At 40.7% G+C, this 15,641-nt stretch overlaps 2 protein-coding genes across 2 annotated transcripts in view; both read right to left on the reverse strand.

Moving 5' to 3' along the window:
• Positions 1-1,499: 1,499 nt before the first annotated feature.
• LOC126389923 (interferon regulatory factor 1-like) lies at positions 1,500-8,791 on the reverse strand. Its single transcript, XM_050043903.1, has 7 exons — positions 8,668-8,791; positions 8,374-8,473; positions 3,991-4,170; positions 3,738-3,893; positions 3,598-3,650; positions 3,142-3,232; positions 1,500-1,615 (listed from the first exon to the last, which is right to left on the reverse strand). Exons 1-7 carry the CDS (start codon positions 8,755-8,757, stop codon positions 1,500-1,502), a joined length of 786 nt encoding a protein of 261 aa, XP_049899860.1. The 5' UTR covers positions 8,758-8,791.
• A 2,031-nt stretch (positions 8,792-10,822) lies between these two features.
• Positions 10,823-15,641, reverse strand: part of LOC126389866 (uncharacterized) — an 8,343-nt gene continuing 3,524 nt past the window's right edge. The window contains exons 7-10 of the mRNA XM_050043823.1: positions 13,712-13,805; positions 13,507-13,585; positions 13,326-13,399; positions 10,823-13,223 (exon numbers count right to left, since the gene is read on the reverse strand). Of these exons, the coding sequence (XP_049899780.1) occupies positions 12,272-13,223; positions 13,326-13,399; positions 13,507-13,585; positions 13,712-13,805 (1,199 nt within the window). The 3' untranslated portion in view covers positions 10,823-12,271. The remainder of the gene's footprint in view (positions 13,224-13,325; positions 13,400-13,506; positions 13,586-13,711; positions 13,806-15,641) is intronic.

The raw sequence follows: 15,641 nt of genomic DNA on the forward strand, positions 1-15,641 counted from the left end.
TAAGGCTGTGTTACCTTTATTCAAATATATTTTGCCGCTCCAGACAGTTTTAATTCATTTTTTTAGGACCAAAAATGGCTTCTCTGGTTGTAAAGGTCGCTGCCCCCTGCACTTGACCTTTAATTTCAAATGTCAGGTCTTCTCGATGAGACAGAAAAGCAAACGTGTAATTACAGGCTGCGTTACATTCAGGTGTGCCGCTGATACTGTGCATGGTGACATTATGACACTTCAAAGGAGCAGGGTCATAATTAATGTTTGCACCTGTGCTTCTCCTATGACAGATCCAGTCAAATCTACATTTGAAGTTTCCGGCAGTTAATTATCAGTAAAGAAAGGCTCTTTTCATATGATTTTGTGCTGAACTGTATATTAAGCTCACATCGCCTATATTCCCTTGAGCTGTCAGCAGCCTTTAGAAGTTTTTGCAAACATACCAAAGAGATTAGTACATCACACTGTTAACCACACCTTATTACCACGTGTCTGTTTCTTTTTATAATCAGAAAGTGAGTCTGACAGCGTATTTATTTATAGTGAAGCACTCACAACAAATTATATTTTATTTAATTTCTTCAATGTTCTGTGCTTTCTTGAATTTATTTAATTTTTATATAATATTTTAAATGTGAAAACGCACATTTTTAAAAGTCAATAAATAAAGACAGGTTACAAGTTGGCTTCTTTTCATTTATCACATCAATGCAGTGGACAGTTGACAGCAATAATGACAGTGGGTGACTGTCATCTATAATTAAAACCACTGCCAGTTATAGATTTTATTGAAGTGACACGCAGCCACCGCCTTCAGTTCATACACATGCACACAAGATATAAAGACTCCTGACAAAGTAATGTGCTTTAGTTAAAAATAGAAAAACATAAAACAGGTTGTACAATATCACACAAAACAATCTGCACTATATGCTGCCTCAAAATTAAAAATATACAACACTGAGTATCTGAGAGGTCTTTAAAATTGGACAACTAAAGACATAAATGTAATAAAATGCATATGCAGGACAAAAATATGCATCTGAAATCAGCTTAGTGTGTAGTACTGTAGTAGTGTTAATCTACTGTATGTTGGCTAAACATCCAGTAACACTCAAAGAAAAAGAGGAGCAATAAGTGATCCTGCACTGAAGCGAAATGAGATCTGTTTTCTCTGTGAGCTGTGGTTTGTGCTTGGTGTCGTGTCAGTGAGTTTGAGGCACTGAACCATAGTGAACCCCAGTGATGATGACTGAGGTAAAGCTTGGCTTGGAACAGGATCTTCACCTCAGCATGCTCAGCAGAGAGGATGACCGCCCGACTGACTGACGGAGCAATATTCTCCATCCGCTCCCCCTCTCCTGTTTCCCTTTTTCAGTGGTCAGCTCAGCAGACAGACAGCAGGAGGAAATCAGCTGAAGTTTAGCAAAGAAAGCCTGAAGGTAAAACTAATCAACATGTGGCTGACACACAAAGAGTAGGTGGGTGAGCTGTTCGCTCCACAGCTACGGCATCAGTGTTTGCTGATGTGTGGACCAGTCGGAGAGCTCTTTGATGTAGTTTGGACCAAACAGATCACTGTAGTTCTCTGAGTGCAGAGAGTAGGGGTTATCATCAGCACCTGAGGAGCACAAAACAACATTTAAACACATGCAAGGACATGAACAGATGGGAACTTTAAGCTAAGGCCATGTTTTACTAAATGGAGCACTCAAGATGCTATTGCATGGCCTCGAGATTATTTAATTCATTCCCTCATTTTGGTTAATACGCTCAGGATAAGTGTAACTTTACAGAGAGCCAGCACAACAGACCAGCTTGTCTACAGCGGTGAAGTTAGTTTAATATTAAATATTTGACGTATGGGATATGTTCAAAAGCTAATTTAATTCTGCAGTTTTAGTTAACTCAAAATAATTAAAGATGAAAATTCATTTAAGAGCACAACAAACTGAATGTCTGTCCAACATGCCTGTGACCACTGGTGTGTTTAGGGACTGTCCTAAAAGTGCAATACGGCCCATTTCAATATTCAATAACTCTTTTGTTTTTTAACACAGAAATCTTAAACTACTGCCATCATAGAGAGTGGCAGCCCGTAAACATTTCACATCTGTGAGTTTGTAAAATAAATAAATAAAGTTTTTAATTAAGAGTTGTGACAGGATGTCTCTCACACACAACATCATCTGACGTCAATATATTCACAAATGGTTGATTCATATTTCAGGATATAGGCCTAGGTCACTGATAATGATGCTGAGAAATTTGCTTTTCCACAAACTACCAGCTGTGAGAGTTGTGAGAGGATTTTCAAAGACACATTACAAGTGATTTGTTGTCAATATATTCATCAATAAGCAAGTATTGACATTAAAACCTTGAAATATGCATATTTACGCAATAAGTCATTGATAATGATGCAAAGGGATTTGCTGAGGGCAATGTGTGAGGGAATGTCGAAGACACATCAGAGGTGGTTTCACGTCAATATATTCATGAATGAGCAAGCTGTTGACATCACAACCTTTAAATGTGCATAATTAAGGAAATGGGTCATTCATAACCCTGATTTGCTACATTTCTATATTATTTCATTAACAGTGACCTAGGCCTATATCCTGAAATATGGATCAACCATTTGTGAATATATTGACGTCAAATTGAGACGTGTTGAGATTGATATTTGCCATACAGAAAAAGTGCATCATGTACATTTTCAGTCAGTGTCATTAAAACCTTAGACAAAGTTTATATCAGCAAATACTTAGTAGAGTACTTTTAAATATTTAATAGAGTACACTCTCTGTTATATTGACAACATGGCTAATCATTTTGACTATCCTGTTTGTGACAATGCCACACTGTCTTGTCATTCTGAAGGCACCGACATGTTAACTGACATAAATATTAACTATATTAAATTAGGATTTTGAGCAAGTTAGTAGTTTTTGCAGATAATCCACTATGTGTGATGTTAAGGCTGATTCAAGAAATGCACCAAGGCGACTGCAATATTCTCCTAAAGTCCATATTTTGTCTTTAGTCAACATCTCTTTTGCAGGACTGAATTACTCTGTGAACATGCAGTAATAATCTACTGATGCAATCTGACAGATGTTTTGAGTTAACTTAAGAGTGTCGTACAGTGCCAGTGGTCCCACAACGTGTGTGTTCTCCATCCTCTCTGCTCCCCAGTGTGGTTCCAGACGTCAGTGTTGCTTAAGTGGTCCATCAACTACAGGAGACAGAATATCTGCAGTCAGTCAGGCAGACCAGAGCACCACCTACAGAACCCAATCAGCATCTCTGTAATATTTAACTGATCTCTACGTGGTTAGGTAAAATAGGATTCAGTTTTGATAGGGAGACAGAGAAAAAGTCAGGCCTCATAATGTCAGGGGAGAAAGAAGGGATGACATGGCAGCGAAGGGCCCGGGCCAGACTCAAAACCAAGCTGCCGCTAAGGACTCAGCCTTAATGGTACACGGTCTACTGAGTGAGCTACCAGGGTGCCCCTCAGGGTACGTTTTTAGGGAGTCAGAGAATCTCCATGACAGGATAAGCCACATGATGTTCAGTCAGTCAGTAAATGAAATGTACCTTAAACACAGCCTCATTCTGCTCCTGCTCCTCTGGTTTGGCCTCCCAAATCCCTAAACAACAGTAACTTTCATCGTTACCAGGCTACAGAGTTTATTATGATCAACAGAACAACAGCAAAATGACCACAAATGTCTCACCATGCATTTGCGTGTTGCCAAATGTGTCCTCTGCAAGGGTCTCCACCTTCTGTGGTGTGTCTGAAATGGGTCTTGTGGGTTGCCAAGCATGCGTAATGTGTGTATCATCACCTAAACTTGCCTGTCTTTCCCGGGGCCTGCTGAACAACCGCAGCCCTGAGAAAGAGGAGGACGGGAGAGTACAGTCACATAAGGTCTGTCTGAGAATATGTCTGAATATGTTCAATAAATACATGTTCAAGGCATGTCTTACTTCTCCTGCGTCTCTGTGTTTGTGTGCTGGGTAGCATCCTGTAGACTCTGTAGGCGTTGCTGCCTCTCTTCCTGCTGTGCTCCCGCAGCTCAAAGATGTCAGGCAGGGAATTCAAGGCACAGCGGAAATTTGCCTTCCATGTCTTGGGGTCTGGTTTGTCTTTACCCGGACGGTACCGTCCTGAAGTGCAGAAGCATAGGGACAAGAGTTGGTGTGCATGTGTGTGTGTTGTTCTGAGTTTTGGGTTGGGCCCCTGTTAGCCCCCTGGAATATCTGCCCCATTTGCTGCGTGGTACTTTGATTATTTAAGCACAAAACTGAAAAAATATATTTCAATATGACAATGCTCTTGGGGCCTCAAGACTAATTAGTAAAGCATGACCCACCCAATGGCTCTTATTGTGTCAGCTGACAATTCAACCTACCTGAAAAAGTCAACCAGAGTCCAAACCAGCAGGAAATTCCTAATGACTTTTTGCCTAGTAATAGCAGGTTTAAATAGTTTCATACTGAAGCACCACGCTGACAATCAGGAATGACTGCTTCAAGTTTCAAGTGTGTTTCAGTGTGTGTGTCGTCTCACCACACCCTGCATCACTCTTGGCTGTGGTTGGATGTGGTCAGAAGTGTAATTTGTTGCACCCATAACTAAGACATTATCACAGCGTTCTTGGGCCTCATTAGAGAAACTTCCTAAGTCTGACATATCTTATCTCAGTTTATAATGACATTTGGGATTTTTGGTATTGCAGAAACATATCTCCTGACTGCACTGGGGGGAAAAATCGTGTCTTAGGATAGATATTCAGCTATTACAGAACCATCCCAACTGAGGGATTTCCCAAGTCAGGAATCCTAAATCAGCATGGCATACACCCTGCCCTAAATTCAACACAAAAGTGGCAGCAGCATTGTCATTAGGTCTGCAAGGCACAGGAAACAACATGACAGTGTTGTAGTCAAGACAACCAAGTCAAAAGTCATGATCGAGACTTTGAGGGATTGAGACCAAAACAGAGAACAGACCAGTGCGAGTCCTACACGGCATGGCACACTCATGATAAAATGTGAGGCATGGTAAAACATGCTAACCATAGATACTTCTCACATTGATCTGATAGATAAAAACATTCCTATAAAAACATCTGTATAAAACAAATGAAGATTCCTCTTCATTCACCTCTTTTAATTTCAAATACTGTATATGTATGTATACGTGTATTATTAAAAATGTCTTGGTAAATAAGGAAAACACATTGCAGAGGTGAATTTTATGTGTGGGAATTTTCCTTTGTTTTCAATGAGCAAACAAATTCAAACACATAAGAGCTGAAATCAACTCAACCATCTTTATTCAACACTCTTCTTTGGAAAAGGCCATTTGATGATATCCCCTCAGTTGTGGTCTTGACTGGTCTTGAACTAAAATCCCAAGTTGTCTTTGTCCAAGACCGAGACCAGACTGAGTAAAAATGCGGTCGATTTCAAGACGAGACCAAGACCTTCAAAAAGTGGTGTTGAGACCAAGACTGATCTAGAGTGCTACAATACAGCAACATGACCACTGGAATATAATAATTGAAAAGCTACTCAAATCATATGATGATGCTTTAAAAACAAACTACACTTCCCATAAAGGTATGTTTTCCTCTCCTCCTATGACAGGTGCCTCCGACACCTCGTAGCTAAAATTGAACGCCCGGGGTTTTTTGTGTATTATAGCAAATTAGCTAGCTAGCGACAAGTGACGTAGACAAAGGCATGGATCATGCTAACTTTGCTCTAGCCAGCTCCGTTATAATGATTTGGGAAAATGAGGACATGTGCAAAACATGTTGGAACAAATATGTCTCTGAGTTTAACTGAAAGTGAACACAAGATGTAGCACCCTGGAGTAGCCATGATGGCTAACTGCACAGGGATCGACACCTACACCTTTGAGTTACTCCTCAAAGTCTGATTGGATATAGCTGGGTTTTCTCAATACAACAGGAATATATTCAAATCAGAACTAAATCAGCCTCATTAATGTCAGGTAAGGATTTATCAGATGTATTCGTCTTTAAAAACATCACTGTAGCAGCTTTGACTGTGCTGCCACCATCTATCATTGAGTGTGTGATCTCATCAGTGTGTAGAGTTCTCAGATTAAGCACCCCGGTGTGATTTGGATCTCAGCCAGTCCTCTGACTATAATTACCAGCCTCAGTAATAAAATCTCTGTAGTTTAAAAAAGGATCATTTACAGCAGACAAGGGCTAACAAGAAGAAGAGGAGAACGGTTATCCGCAGTTGTTCTACACACATGATGCAATGTCCAGCTGACATTAATGACTTTAAAAGCCTGGACAAGTTTTGTGTCAGTTGAAGGTTCAGTCATATAATCTGTATACTTTATATTATAACAACCTTTTTGTGGGTTTTACTTGAAATTCAGAACACACCACACTGCACAGTGTGTGCTTTTACACATTTAACTGATGGATAGTTTTTTTCTAGAGCTCGTGAGAAGCGGTCATGTTGTACTTTGACAGCAATACGATCACCCTGCACATTCACAGCAACTGAAGTGGAGCTTTCCCATGATGTGATGAGCAGCTAACATCACAGAGCGTGACCTTCCCAAGACTCTGTGTGTGTGTGTGTGTGTGTGTGTGTGTGTGTGTGTGTGTGTGTGTGTGTGTGTGTGTGTATTTTAGCAACAGAGTGAGGACATCATTGCAAAGTGAAGACATTCTGGCATGTCCTCACTTTTTCAAAGGCCTGTTTAAGGGTTAAGACTTGGTTTCAGGGTTCAGGTTTAGGCTTGGGTTAGGGTAGCTAAGGATTAAGGGGGATTTATACTTGTGCGGCAGACCCTTCGCCGTAGCCTACACACGCCGTCATGAGCATTTATACTTGTGCGTGGTGTGTCTGTGTCACTCTGCAGTTACACCTCTAGAACACTAGTTAGCGGCGGAGGTTTCTGTGATGTACTGATAAGTTTAGTTGATTCAAAACACACATGAAACACACATTAAACACGCCTTAGTAAAGACAATTTAAATTACAAATACTCAAATCGGCTTCACTATAACTTACATCACTCACATATAAAGCATTTGTCTTTTGCTGGGCACATTCTCCCCACAAATACAACATGCTAACGTTATTAGCACAAGCCTATGGTGTTTTACATTGTACAAATTAGCCTAGCGACAAGTGGAGATTTCCTTTTAAAAACTTGTTATACATTTTTTTTTCTGATCTTTTTTTTTATGATGATATCTATTATTTTAAAATTTTATCCTATTCACCTGTAGTGTCTCGCCTTAAAAAAAAAGGTCCTGATTATGAAAAGATACCAGGGTTTATGGTTTACTTTGAATTATTTGCACTTGACTGTGAGTTCTTGTAAACTTTGCATGTAAAATCTAAATACAAATCTAGGCATCGAGTTTGTTCCTTTGAATTTAGTTTTTATGTTATTGTGGCACACACTGGTGCTCTTTATGGTTCCTGTATAATTCTTATCACTTAGCTGGAAACTACGTAGGATGGTGATATGAATGTGGTAAATCTAGAAAGACTTGGGCTGAACAATACAATTGTGGCATCTTCCTAGACTTCTGCTAAGCAGGAAACAGGTCTGTAGGCAGATCTCATTGGGATGGTTGAAACAATAAACTCAGGGAAAAAAGCCAAATGCTGCAGGCACATTTTAACTTAAAATAACATTTTTTAAAAAACGTGTTTTTCTTTCTAAAATTATGTAACTGAACCAGAGACACTATGAACACACGGTACACATCTTAACCACCAGGTCACCTTTTATGGGACACCTTGTGAAAAGCTAATGCCAAGTATTTGTTTAACATGTGTGATCACATTACAGTGGAACACAGTTAAATATATTAAGCACTGATTATTAACTTTGGCACATTTGTGATACTTTGACGTTGTAAAAAATATTGGCATTAGCGTCATCACATTAATATCAACCATATTGCCTGGCTGTAGTGCTGTGGCTCTGACACAGGGAGTCAATTATCCATGGTATAAGCTCAGTATAATATAAAAGGTGTAATATATTCTACTGTGGTTTTACTCATTTGTTGCTCTGCATCAGCATGCAAGTGTAAATGTTAGACCATCACACAGGGCAGAGTGCTTTACATTAATATAAATGAGCAGTCAATACAAAAGACAATAGACAATAGTCTAAATGGAGGAGACCATTCAGCTGTTACATGTCTGCAACTTTGTTTAAATGTGCTGCCACCTGTCTTGGCCGGGACACTCTTGTAAAGGAGTCATTTAATTCCATTTAACCTCAAACAGGCTTTCCTTAGTTAAAGACATTTGAAATAATGTAACATGTTTGCATTTGTGTGGGGCTCCTACCAGTGTGCATGGCCCAGCTCCTGAAGAGTGTAGCATCTCGGTCAATACTCCAGCCATGACGAGCGGCATGTTTCCATGGGATTTGGAAAATTTGTGCTGACTGGAATATAAAACAACAAAACAGCGCTGAATACATCATTGCCAAGAGTATTTCTTGACTCATTATCCTGTGTCTGCTGTCTGAAAGTGATTTGATCCAAAGCAAAACGTTCTGCCCCCAGGTGTGTATGCATGTGTTTGGTGCATTGGTGCATATGCATTGGTTTGTATTAGTTGTAAAATGGAGGGGTCTACCTGGTCCAGCCAGCTGACTCCTGGATACCTCCCAGACTGAATCTGCTCCTCCAGCCATGGCCTCAGCCTCAGCCGGCCTGGTTGCTGCATGCTGCAGTCCCAGCTTCAGGTGTGCAGAAAGGCGTGGTCACGTCACCGGCTTCACAGGAGTTCCAGCAATAACAGAAAATTTCTCAGGAGCTCAGATTTGATCAGAGGTTACTCCAACACACCCTTCCTCCTCTGCTGCGTTCTTCCAATCAAACACCTCACACTTAATCCTGCTCCTCCTCCAATGACCTTCCTCGCTGCTTGAGTGGCTCCTCCAGTTACAGGAAATACTGTATCTACTGTATGTTCTCTTCATGACAGAGACCAGAGAGGTGGAGTATTATGGAGTGGAGATCTGTGAAGGTCCTTGTAACGATATTTAATGCTTTTCTTGCAGGTCTACATGCTGAGTGTGGACAGGACTGTGGATTTAACACTGCTAACACTTGTTCAAAGTCACCTGAAGGGTTTAAGTCAGTGCTACGTTGATGGGAAGTTTCTGTGGCAGCAGTGAAAGAGTGTGTACTCTTGTATGACCACCAGGTGGAAGCACAGTTCATGCTGTATGTGACAGATGAGCTGCTTCACATGTTGGGTCGGGACAGTGCCTTACTTTGGAGGTTTACATGAAACACTTCTGTTGAATTACACAAGAACACCATTTAAAACTTGTGTTCCTCTTTTACAATGTTCACATTTTTTAAAATACAGAATATGCACTTCGATACAATATCCTATGTGCACATTTACAGTATCAAATAAACGCTGGAAATTCCTACATACTCAGGTTGAAATGTAGTACTATATGGTATTCAGGCATGTTTGTACATGGCCTATTAATTCAGCTTAGCAGTCTTACTCTCAATAGATTTCACATTCACTCAGTGACTTCACAGGTTGTCTTATAAAGTTAGGAACAGCCTTTGTTTTGTCTAATTTTTTTGGTGATTTGCAACAAGGTGCAAAAAAGCAAACAATACCGTTGAAGTGGAAATTACTTGTTTTACATTATAACGTCAAAAACTCAGCAGCAGTGTATCTCTGAAGCAAACACCACTCAACATAATATGAACAACTTTTATTTGAATAACTTCTACCAGAGATTACCAACATTTGTATAAACATTTATAGTAAAATGAGTTTCGTAGAGTTCCATGTCTTTGCTGCGGTGAGAATAGCCTACTGTGTGAAGGTGACGTGTGCTTATGTGGAATTAGCTCAGCCGTTCCAGGGAAGAGAAATGAGGAAGTCATTTCATAACCCTGAAAAGCACAAGCTCATTATGACAGCTGATTGTTGTGACATGTTTCAAACGTAGGGTTCAGTTTATTCGGATGTAATTTTCCTGAAAAGGCTCAGTATTGACGGCCCTAGTGGGTACATATGCTTTTTTTGTGATGACTCCTCTGGTCAAGTCAAGAGAGAGAGAATGAAATAATTTAACATAAATGACTCATCTGTTACCTAATATTTCACTGAAGTCTTACTAATACTGTACGAGATAAATAGACATGATTTACAGTGACAGTGTGCTTTATACATTTAGGGAATGCATTTCCCATGAGCTATGTGACAAACAATGACCTCAGCTGAATATGACGAGAGAGATACTGACATGTGACTGCAGCAGTTTTGTTTAAGCACACATTTAAAACTCCAGTGCATTCTGTTTATGACAGACATTTTAAGACTCCCCCCATTTACCAATCCACGCCGACATCTTCAACCCACCACCTGCTTGTCTCCGATCTAGACATCCAATTTGGAAGGACCCCCCACCCACTCATTTTGATTCCCTGTCTGCTTGGGTGACTGAATGGGAATCCAAAGACACCCCAAACAAACATCTAGTGTCAGACCAGACTCAACCAGTCTCTGGCACCAACCTCCCAAGGACAGTGGTCCACCTTGAACAGATTTAGGACTGGTCAAGGTCCCTGCTTGGCCAGCCTTCACAGATGGGGGTGCAGCTTGAGCCCAATGTGTGCTTGTGGAGAGGAGCAAACCATGGAGCATATTATTGAAGCCTGCCCTCTCCGAAGACTACAAGGAGGTCTAGTCTCCCTCCACAATATAGATCAAGAGGCTACTGCTTGGCTTGAGAAATTTCCATTCGCGAAATAAATAAATCTTACAAGAATGTTTTTTATTTACAAACTTTACAAATGTTTCACATTAAATGCAGTCATACACAGTTGCACAGTATTTGGAAATTGAACAAATCAACTGTTCTTACGGTGCAAAGAGTTTTCTTTGAAATACAGCAGCACACACAATGTGTAACGTGTAAATGAGCAAACAATACAACTCAAAGTCCATTTATTAACTGTTCAGGAGCTTTCAGTCAAATCACATGCTCCATATCAGCGGATATCCATGACAACAGGGCAAACTCAATCTCCTGATGAAGACCCCTTGTGTGACTGAAAGATCAGGAACTGCTACTAAATGGATCTTGAGGTGAGACTGTTGTGCTGCTGTTTCCAAGTTCAATTAATGTTCGAACAGTTACAAATTTAAACACTTTACAGCCTGTTACATCCTTCTCTCCACATACATATATAAAACTGGGGAACTGGGATGTATTTGCTGTAAAACAAAGGGGCCATAGCATAAAGCCTTAGGTTGACAACAATATCACAGATAACATTCTGCACATTTTTATAAGGGTTTCTCTTGTGCTCTAAAAAAAATAGGGTTAAGACAATTGACTGAATGTGTGAATGAGTTTATATAGAAACACTTCTAGAAAAGCTAAAAACTAAATCTATAAGAAAAAACGTTCATCATCCCTTTATGACAACAGAAGAACCATTTCATTATATTTATGTTGGTGTATGATGATAGTAACAGGTTAAAAAGCTCCTCTCGAGGTCAGGAGCTTCATTGGCTGCAAGACCCGTCAGTCATCAGACCAACTGCTTGCTACTGGCTGGGTCTATAGATAGAAGAGAGAGGCAGCCCTTCCTTTCAACACAGGCTCTTGTTGGCTATTGTAGGCTGTGGAGAGGACATGAAAGCTTGAATTGGCTCAAGTGGGGTGTCAATCAAAAGGTCAGAGAGTTCAACCACCACTTTGATATCTCCCTATCGGCAATATTTTCATGCAAACTGAAGTTATTATGGACTGTACATGGAGAAATAAGAATATTTAAAATGATGCAATGATAGTCTGCAGAAATCCTCGGCGCAATAATGTATTTGGACTAAAAATTTCACTAGTTGTGGATTGTCTGGACCTTTGTGAATGTATCAGGACCATTTTTGTTGAAATATTATCGATCTGTGGATTATGATGAAGCATAATGGGTAAGTTATAACTGTTTGTTTGTTGTTTGTCTGACAGACGCAATTTTTGTACCTGCTGTGGTGGTTGTATCTTGGAATGGTCCACATCAATCAAACTGAATGTACTGTAGCTTTCTAATGACATGTCGTAAAAGTAAACCACATAAACACAGCAGTTGTTTACAAATTATGATTATCTAATAAACCATACAAAAGCCCGCCCGTATGGTTAAGAGAAAAAAGCAAAACACTGCACCATTAAGACTAAATGCATAAATATTCAGGGCTACACACTCTGATAGCCGCTGTCTGTGATGATTGGCATAGACTGCTCAGCAGAGATCAAAGGGAGAATAGGTCTCTGGAGCTCAGAGGGACACTGGTCACCCTGGACATTGTTCATGAAACCTGGAGTCATCTTGGTGAATGTTTTCTCTGGACATTTGTTCAATTGTGGCTCCTTCTCACCACTTCTCTCCTCTGAAAACAAAATATCAGGCTGCTCCACCAGATTCTGAAAGGACTGGTAGTTGTCATCCACTAGAGGAAAGCTGAGTGCGCCTGCAGGCACGGATTTTGCAACCTGCAAGCACGTATTTTCATCACAAACAATTTCCCCTTCAGTTTTTCCATGTGGCTTTGTCGCACCACAGTCCATCTCATTGAAGGACATTGGGCTGGTGCCACTAGAGGTGGAGGACAAACTGGAGGCTTCTGAAAATGACCCACAATCTGCATTGCGTTGCTCATATGGCATCTCTGTTGGTATTGGAAATGAAACTACTGGTTGTGACTTCACAAATGAACAAGCTGATACCTGCTGGTCGACACAGTTCACATCGTCACCGGCACAAGGATGGTATGTAGAGTCACGCAGCATATCAGCCTGTGTCTGGACTTCGGAGCAGTTTGTCGTCATCTCCTGTGAGCAGCTTGGAATGAAATAGGTTTTATTGTCAAAGCAAGATGATCCAGACCTCATGTCATCAGTTCGGACACCACGAGGGTCGTATGAAGGAGAAAGCAGACCACTGTCTTTGTTTACTTCTGGATTAAGTGAAACGGTGGTCAAAGGTGATATCGGGCTGATGTTGGGGAAGGCTTTAACAAGGGCATCCTGAACACCAGCGATGATGTCAGCAGGCTCAGTTTGAGCATAACTGAGACAAGAAGAGCCGGTACTGATCCCACTGCTTTGTTGAGGGCTCCCACTGCTGGTGTCTCGCAGTGACTCCGACCTGGATACAGAGAAACGGGTTACTTAACCTGCCAATATGTTCACATATAACCCCTTAAGGCAATGTGTCGTATTGTTGATGCACTAATGCAGCCACACTAACCAAGGTTTGCTGTCGTCTGGAACAAAGGGCTCAACACAGATAGAGGAGATGGTGGGTGGCACTGGCTTCAAGAACTGCAACAAGGAGGATAAAAACGATTAAACCAATAGATCTGACATTTTTCAGATGAAGTAGTCAATTTAGAAACACAGCATCAAGTTTACATCACTAGGTAACTCACCTCTTGCTCACTTGGATGCATAATGAAAAGCTTGGGATTTGGACATTTGGCAACTGTGTCCCACCATTTTGTTTTCAGCCTAAAATCAATTGCACAAATAATTGAACAAACAAAGATTACACACATGACACCTGAACACAACACAGTGTTACAGAATTCACTAACAGAAAAAATGCAAAGACAATATTTTCTCTGCATGACTTACTTTACATAACAGCAATATGCAGTAATGCTGATGATGACTGCAGCAACACTGAGGCTGATGATGATATCCAAGGGCAGGATGTAAGCGGCCATAGCTGTGAACAGAAACATGTATGAGGTCAGTTTGGAAATCACTCCATTTTGGCGTTCACATTCAGCGCCCGAGACAAGACCCCCTCTGGGTGACACCCTAGGTGGCTGCCTACGTCACTAACATTATGATCCTCCACTGAGCAGAGAGATAATCTACAGAGATCCACATAATGTATGCCTGTAGTCTTGTGTTTGGTGTATCCACAATGACAGCTTGTGAGACAATTCAACGCCTATTAATACTGTATGTTGCATAAGCTGTCCGCATTATCGCTATTTTAAAGTGCCTTGCAAATACATTTTTGATTTTGAATGACCACGTCATTCCAGAAGTTCATATGTGCATAACAATCAGCAGTAATGTTCACAAAGTCCCCATAAAAGACAAATTAGATGCAAATATGGAATCGTTTTCTAAACCCAACGTTCTCTGGAAGCATAAATATGGCAAAACTCTGGTGTTCTGTTCACTTGTGGTTGTGGTCAGTATCAAATCAAGCAAAAGGGAAAACAGTAGAGCATCTTGAACATGCTCACTCCCTGTAGAGAATGTGGGTGGGTGCGGAGGGAGGTCCCTTAGGGTGCAGCAATGGGTTTGCACGTAATAGCAGAACAAAACAGGAAGAGGAGATGAGAGTCCAGTCTGACTAATAGATCCATGAGTCAGACACCAAAACACAGAACAAATACTATGAGACAGTCATGACGTTTATCTGAAATGATTATTTCACCCTATGTCTTTTCAGTGTGTGGGAAACACCTCCTCATTCATTTCAATGAGGCCACTGAGTTTGCGCAGTGTGCGTTCTGTAGTGGAGGAGGTCCAATTTTTGCCACGATGCAACACTTTGCATGATACCAAATAAGTACATGCACCGCACATTCTTGGGAGATCACTCATTTTTTTATTCAAAATCTACACTATGCCTTTTTTTCCTTTGGAAGACTGTTCACTGGTTTTGTGTTTTCCACGTTAGTGTCATGAAAAGAACAAAGAAAGATCCCAAAAAAGACTGCAAAGGTAACATCAGTGGGCTGTGACATCAGCATACGTCCCAGTCTGTGAACTCTGTGAAAGCCTACATCACTGGGTCAGGTGCATTTCATTTCATGTTTATTTGATAGGGACAGATACATATACATAGAGAACTGCACAGCAATTAACCAATGCAATGTATCACAGCATTTATAGCTACTGCTAATTTCCAATGCCCGTCCCTAGAAGGGCCTTTAAAAAAGAAAACATACAAAACAACATACACATACACAACAACAAATACGCATATTTACATACAGATACACATCATGCATATTTTATACCTACCCTACCTCCCACCACACCCACCTACCCGCTCCTACACATGACTACATAACTGATTACCTTTCAAAAATTCCTTCAGTTTAATTTTAAAATGTTGACAGTTTTGTTCTGTTTTAAGTTGGATAGGCAGTCCATTCCATATATTAGCTCCCTTTATGACAAAGGATGTCTGGCCAAAGGAAGTCTTCCGGTACGGCACTTTACAGTTCCCTGCAGTGGTATTCCTAGTGACCAGTCCCACGGCCTGTAATGGTCGCACCATGTTACTGAGAACCTGTGCGGCCTGGCCATGTAAACACCTGCGTATAAGGTTGGCATTTGCAAATGCAATATAGTTGTCAAAGCTGAGCATGTTCAGGTCCCTCAGGATATGACAGTGGTGCGATCTTATCGGCCTTTTGCCTAAAATTTTTATTGCACGATTGTATAGCCTCTCCAGAGGTTTAATCACTGATGGGCTGGCCTGAGACCAGGAAGTGACACAGTAGCTGAGGTGTGAAAAGATCATTGAATGCAT

Source organism: Epinephelus moara, chromosome 1, assembly GCF_006386435.1.
Source record: "Epinephelus moara isolate mb chromosome 1, YSFRI_EMoa_1.0, whole genome shotgun sequence".
NCBI lineage: Eukaryota > Metazoa > Chordata > Actinopteri > Perciformes > Serranidae > Epinephelus > Epinephelus moara.

What these genes read in the sequence shown, in the direction of transcription:
- LOC126389923 (XM_050043903.1), bottom strand. Translation starts at nt 8,757, where the DNA reads ATGCAGCAACCAGGCCGGCTGAGGCTGAGGCCATGGCTGGAGGAGCAG. An exon ending in AGAATGAGGCTGTGTTTAAG is followed by an intron (nt 3,233 to 3,597) that starts GTACATTTCATT and finishes TGTCTCCTGTAG; the next exon opens with TTGATGGACCACTTAAGCAA. An exon ending in GTTGTGGGACCACTGGCACT is followed by an intron (nt 1,616 to 3,141) that starts GTACGACACTCT and finishes TGTGCTCCTCAG; the next exon opens with GTGCTGATGATAACCCCTAC.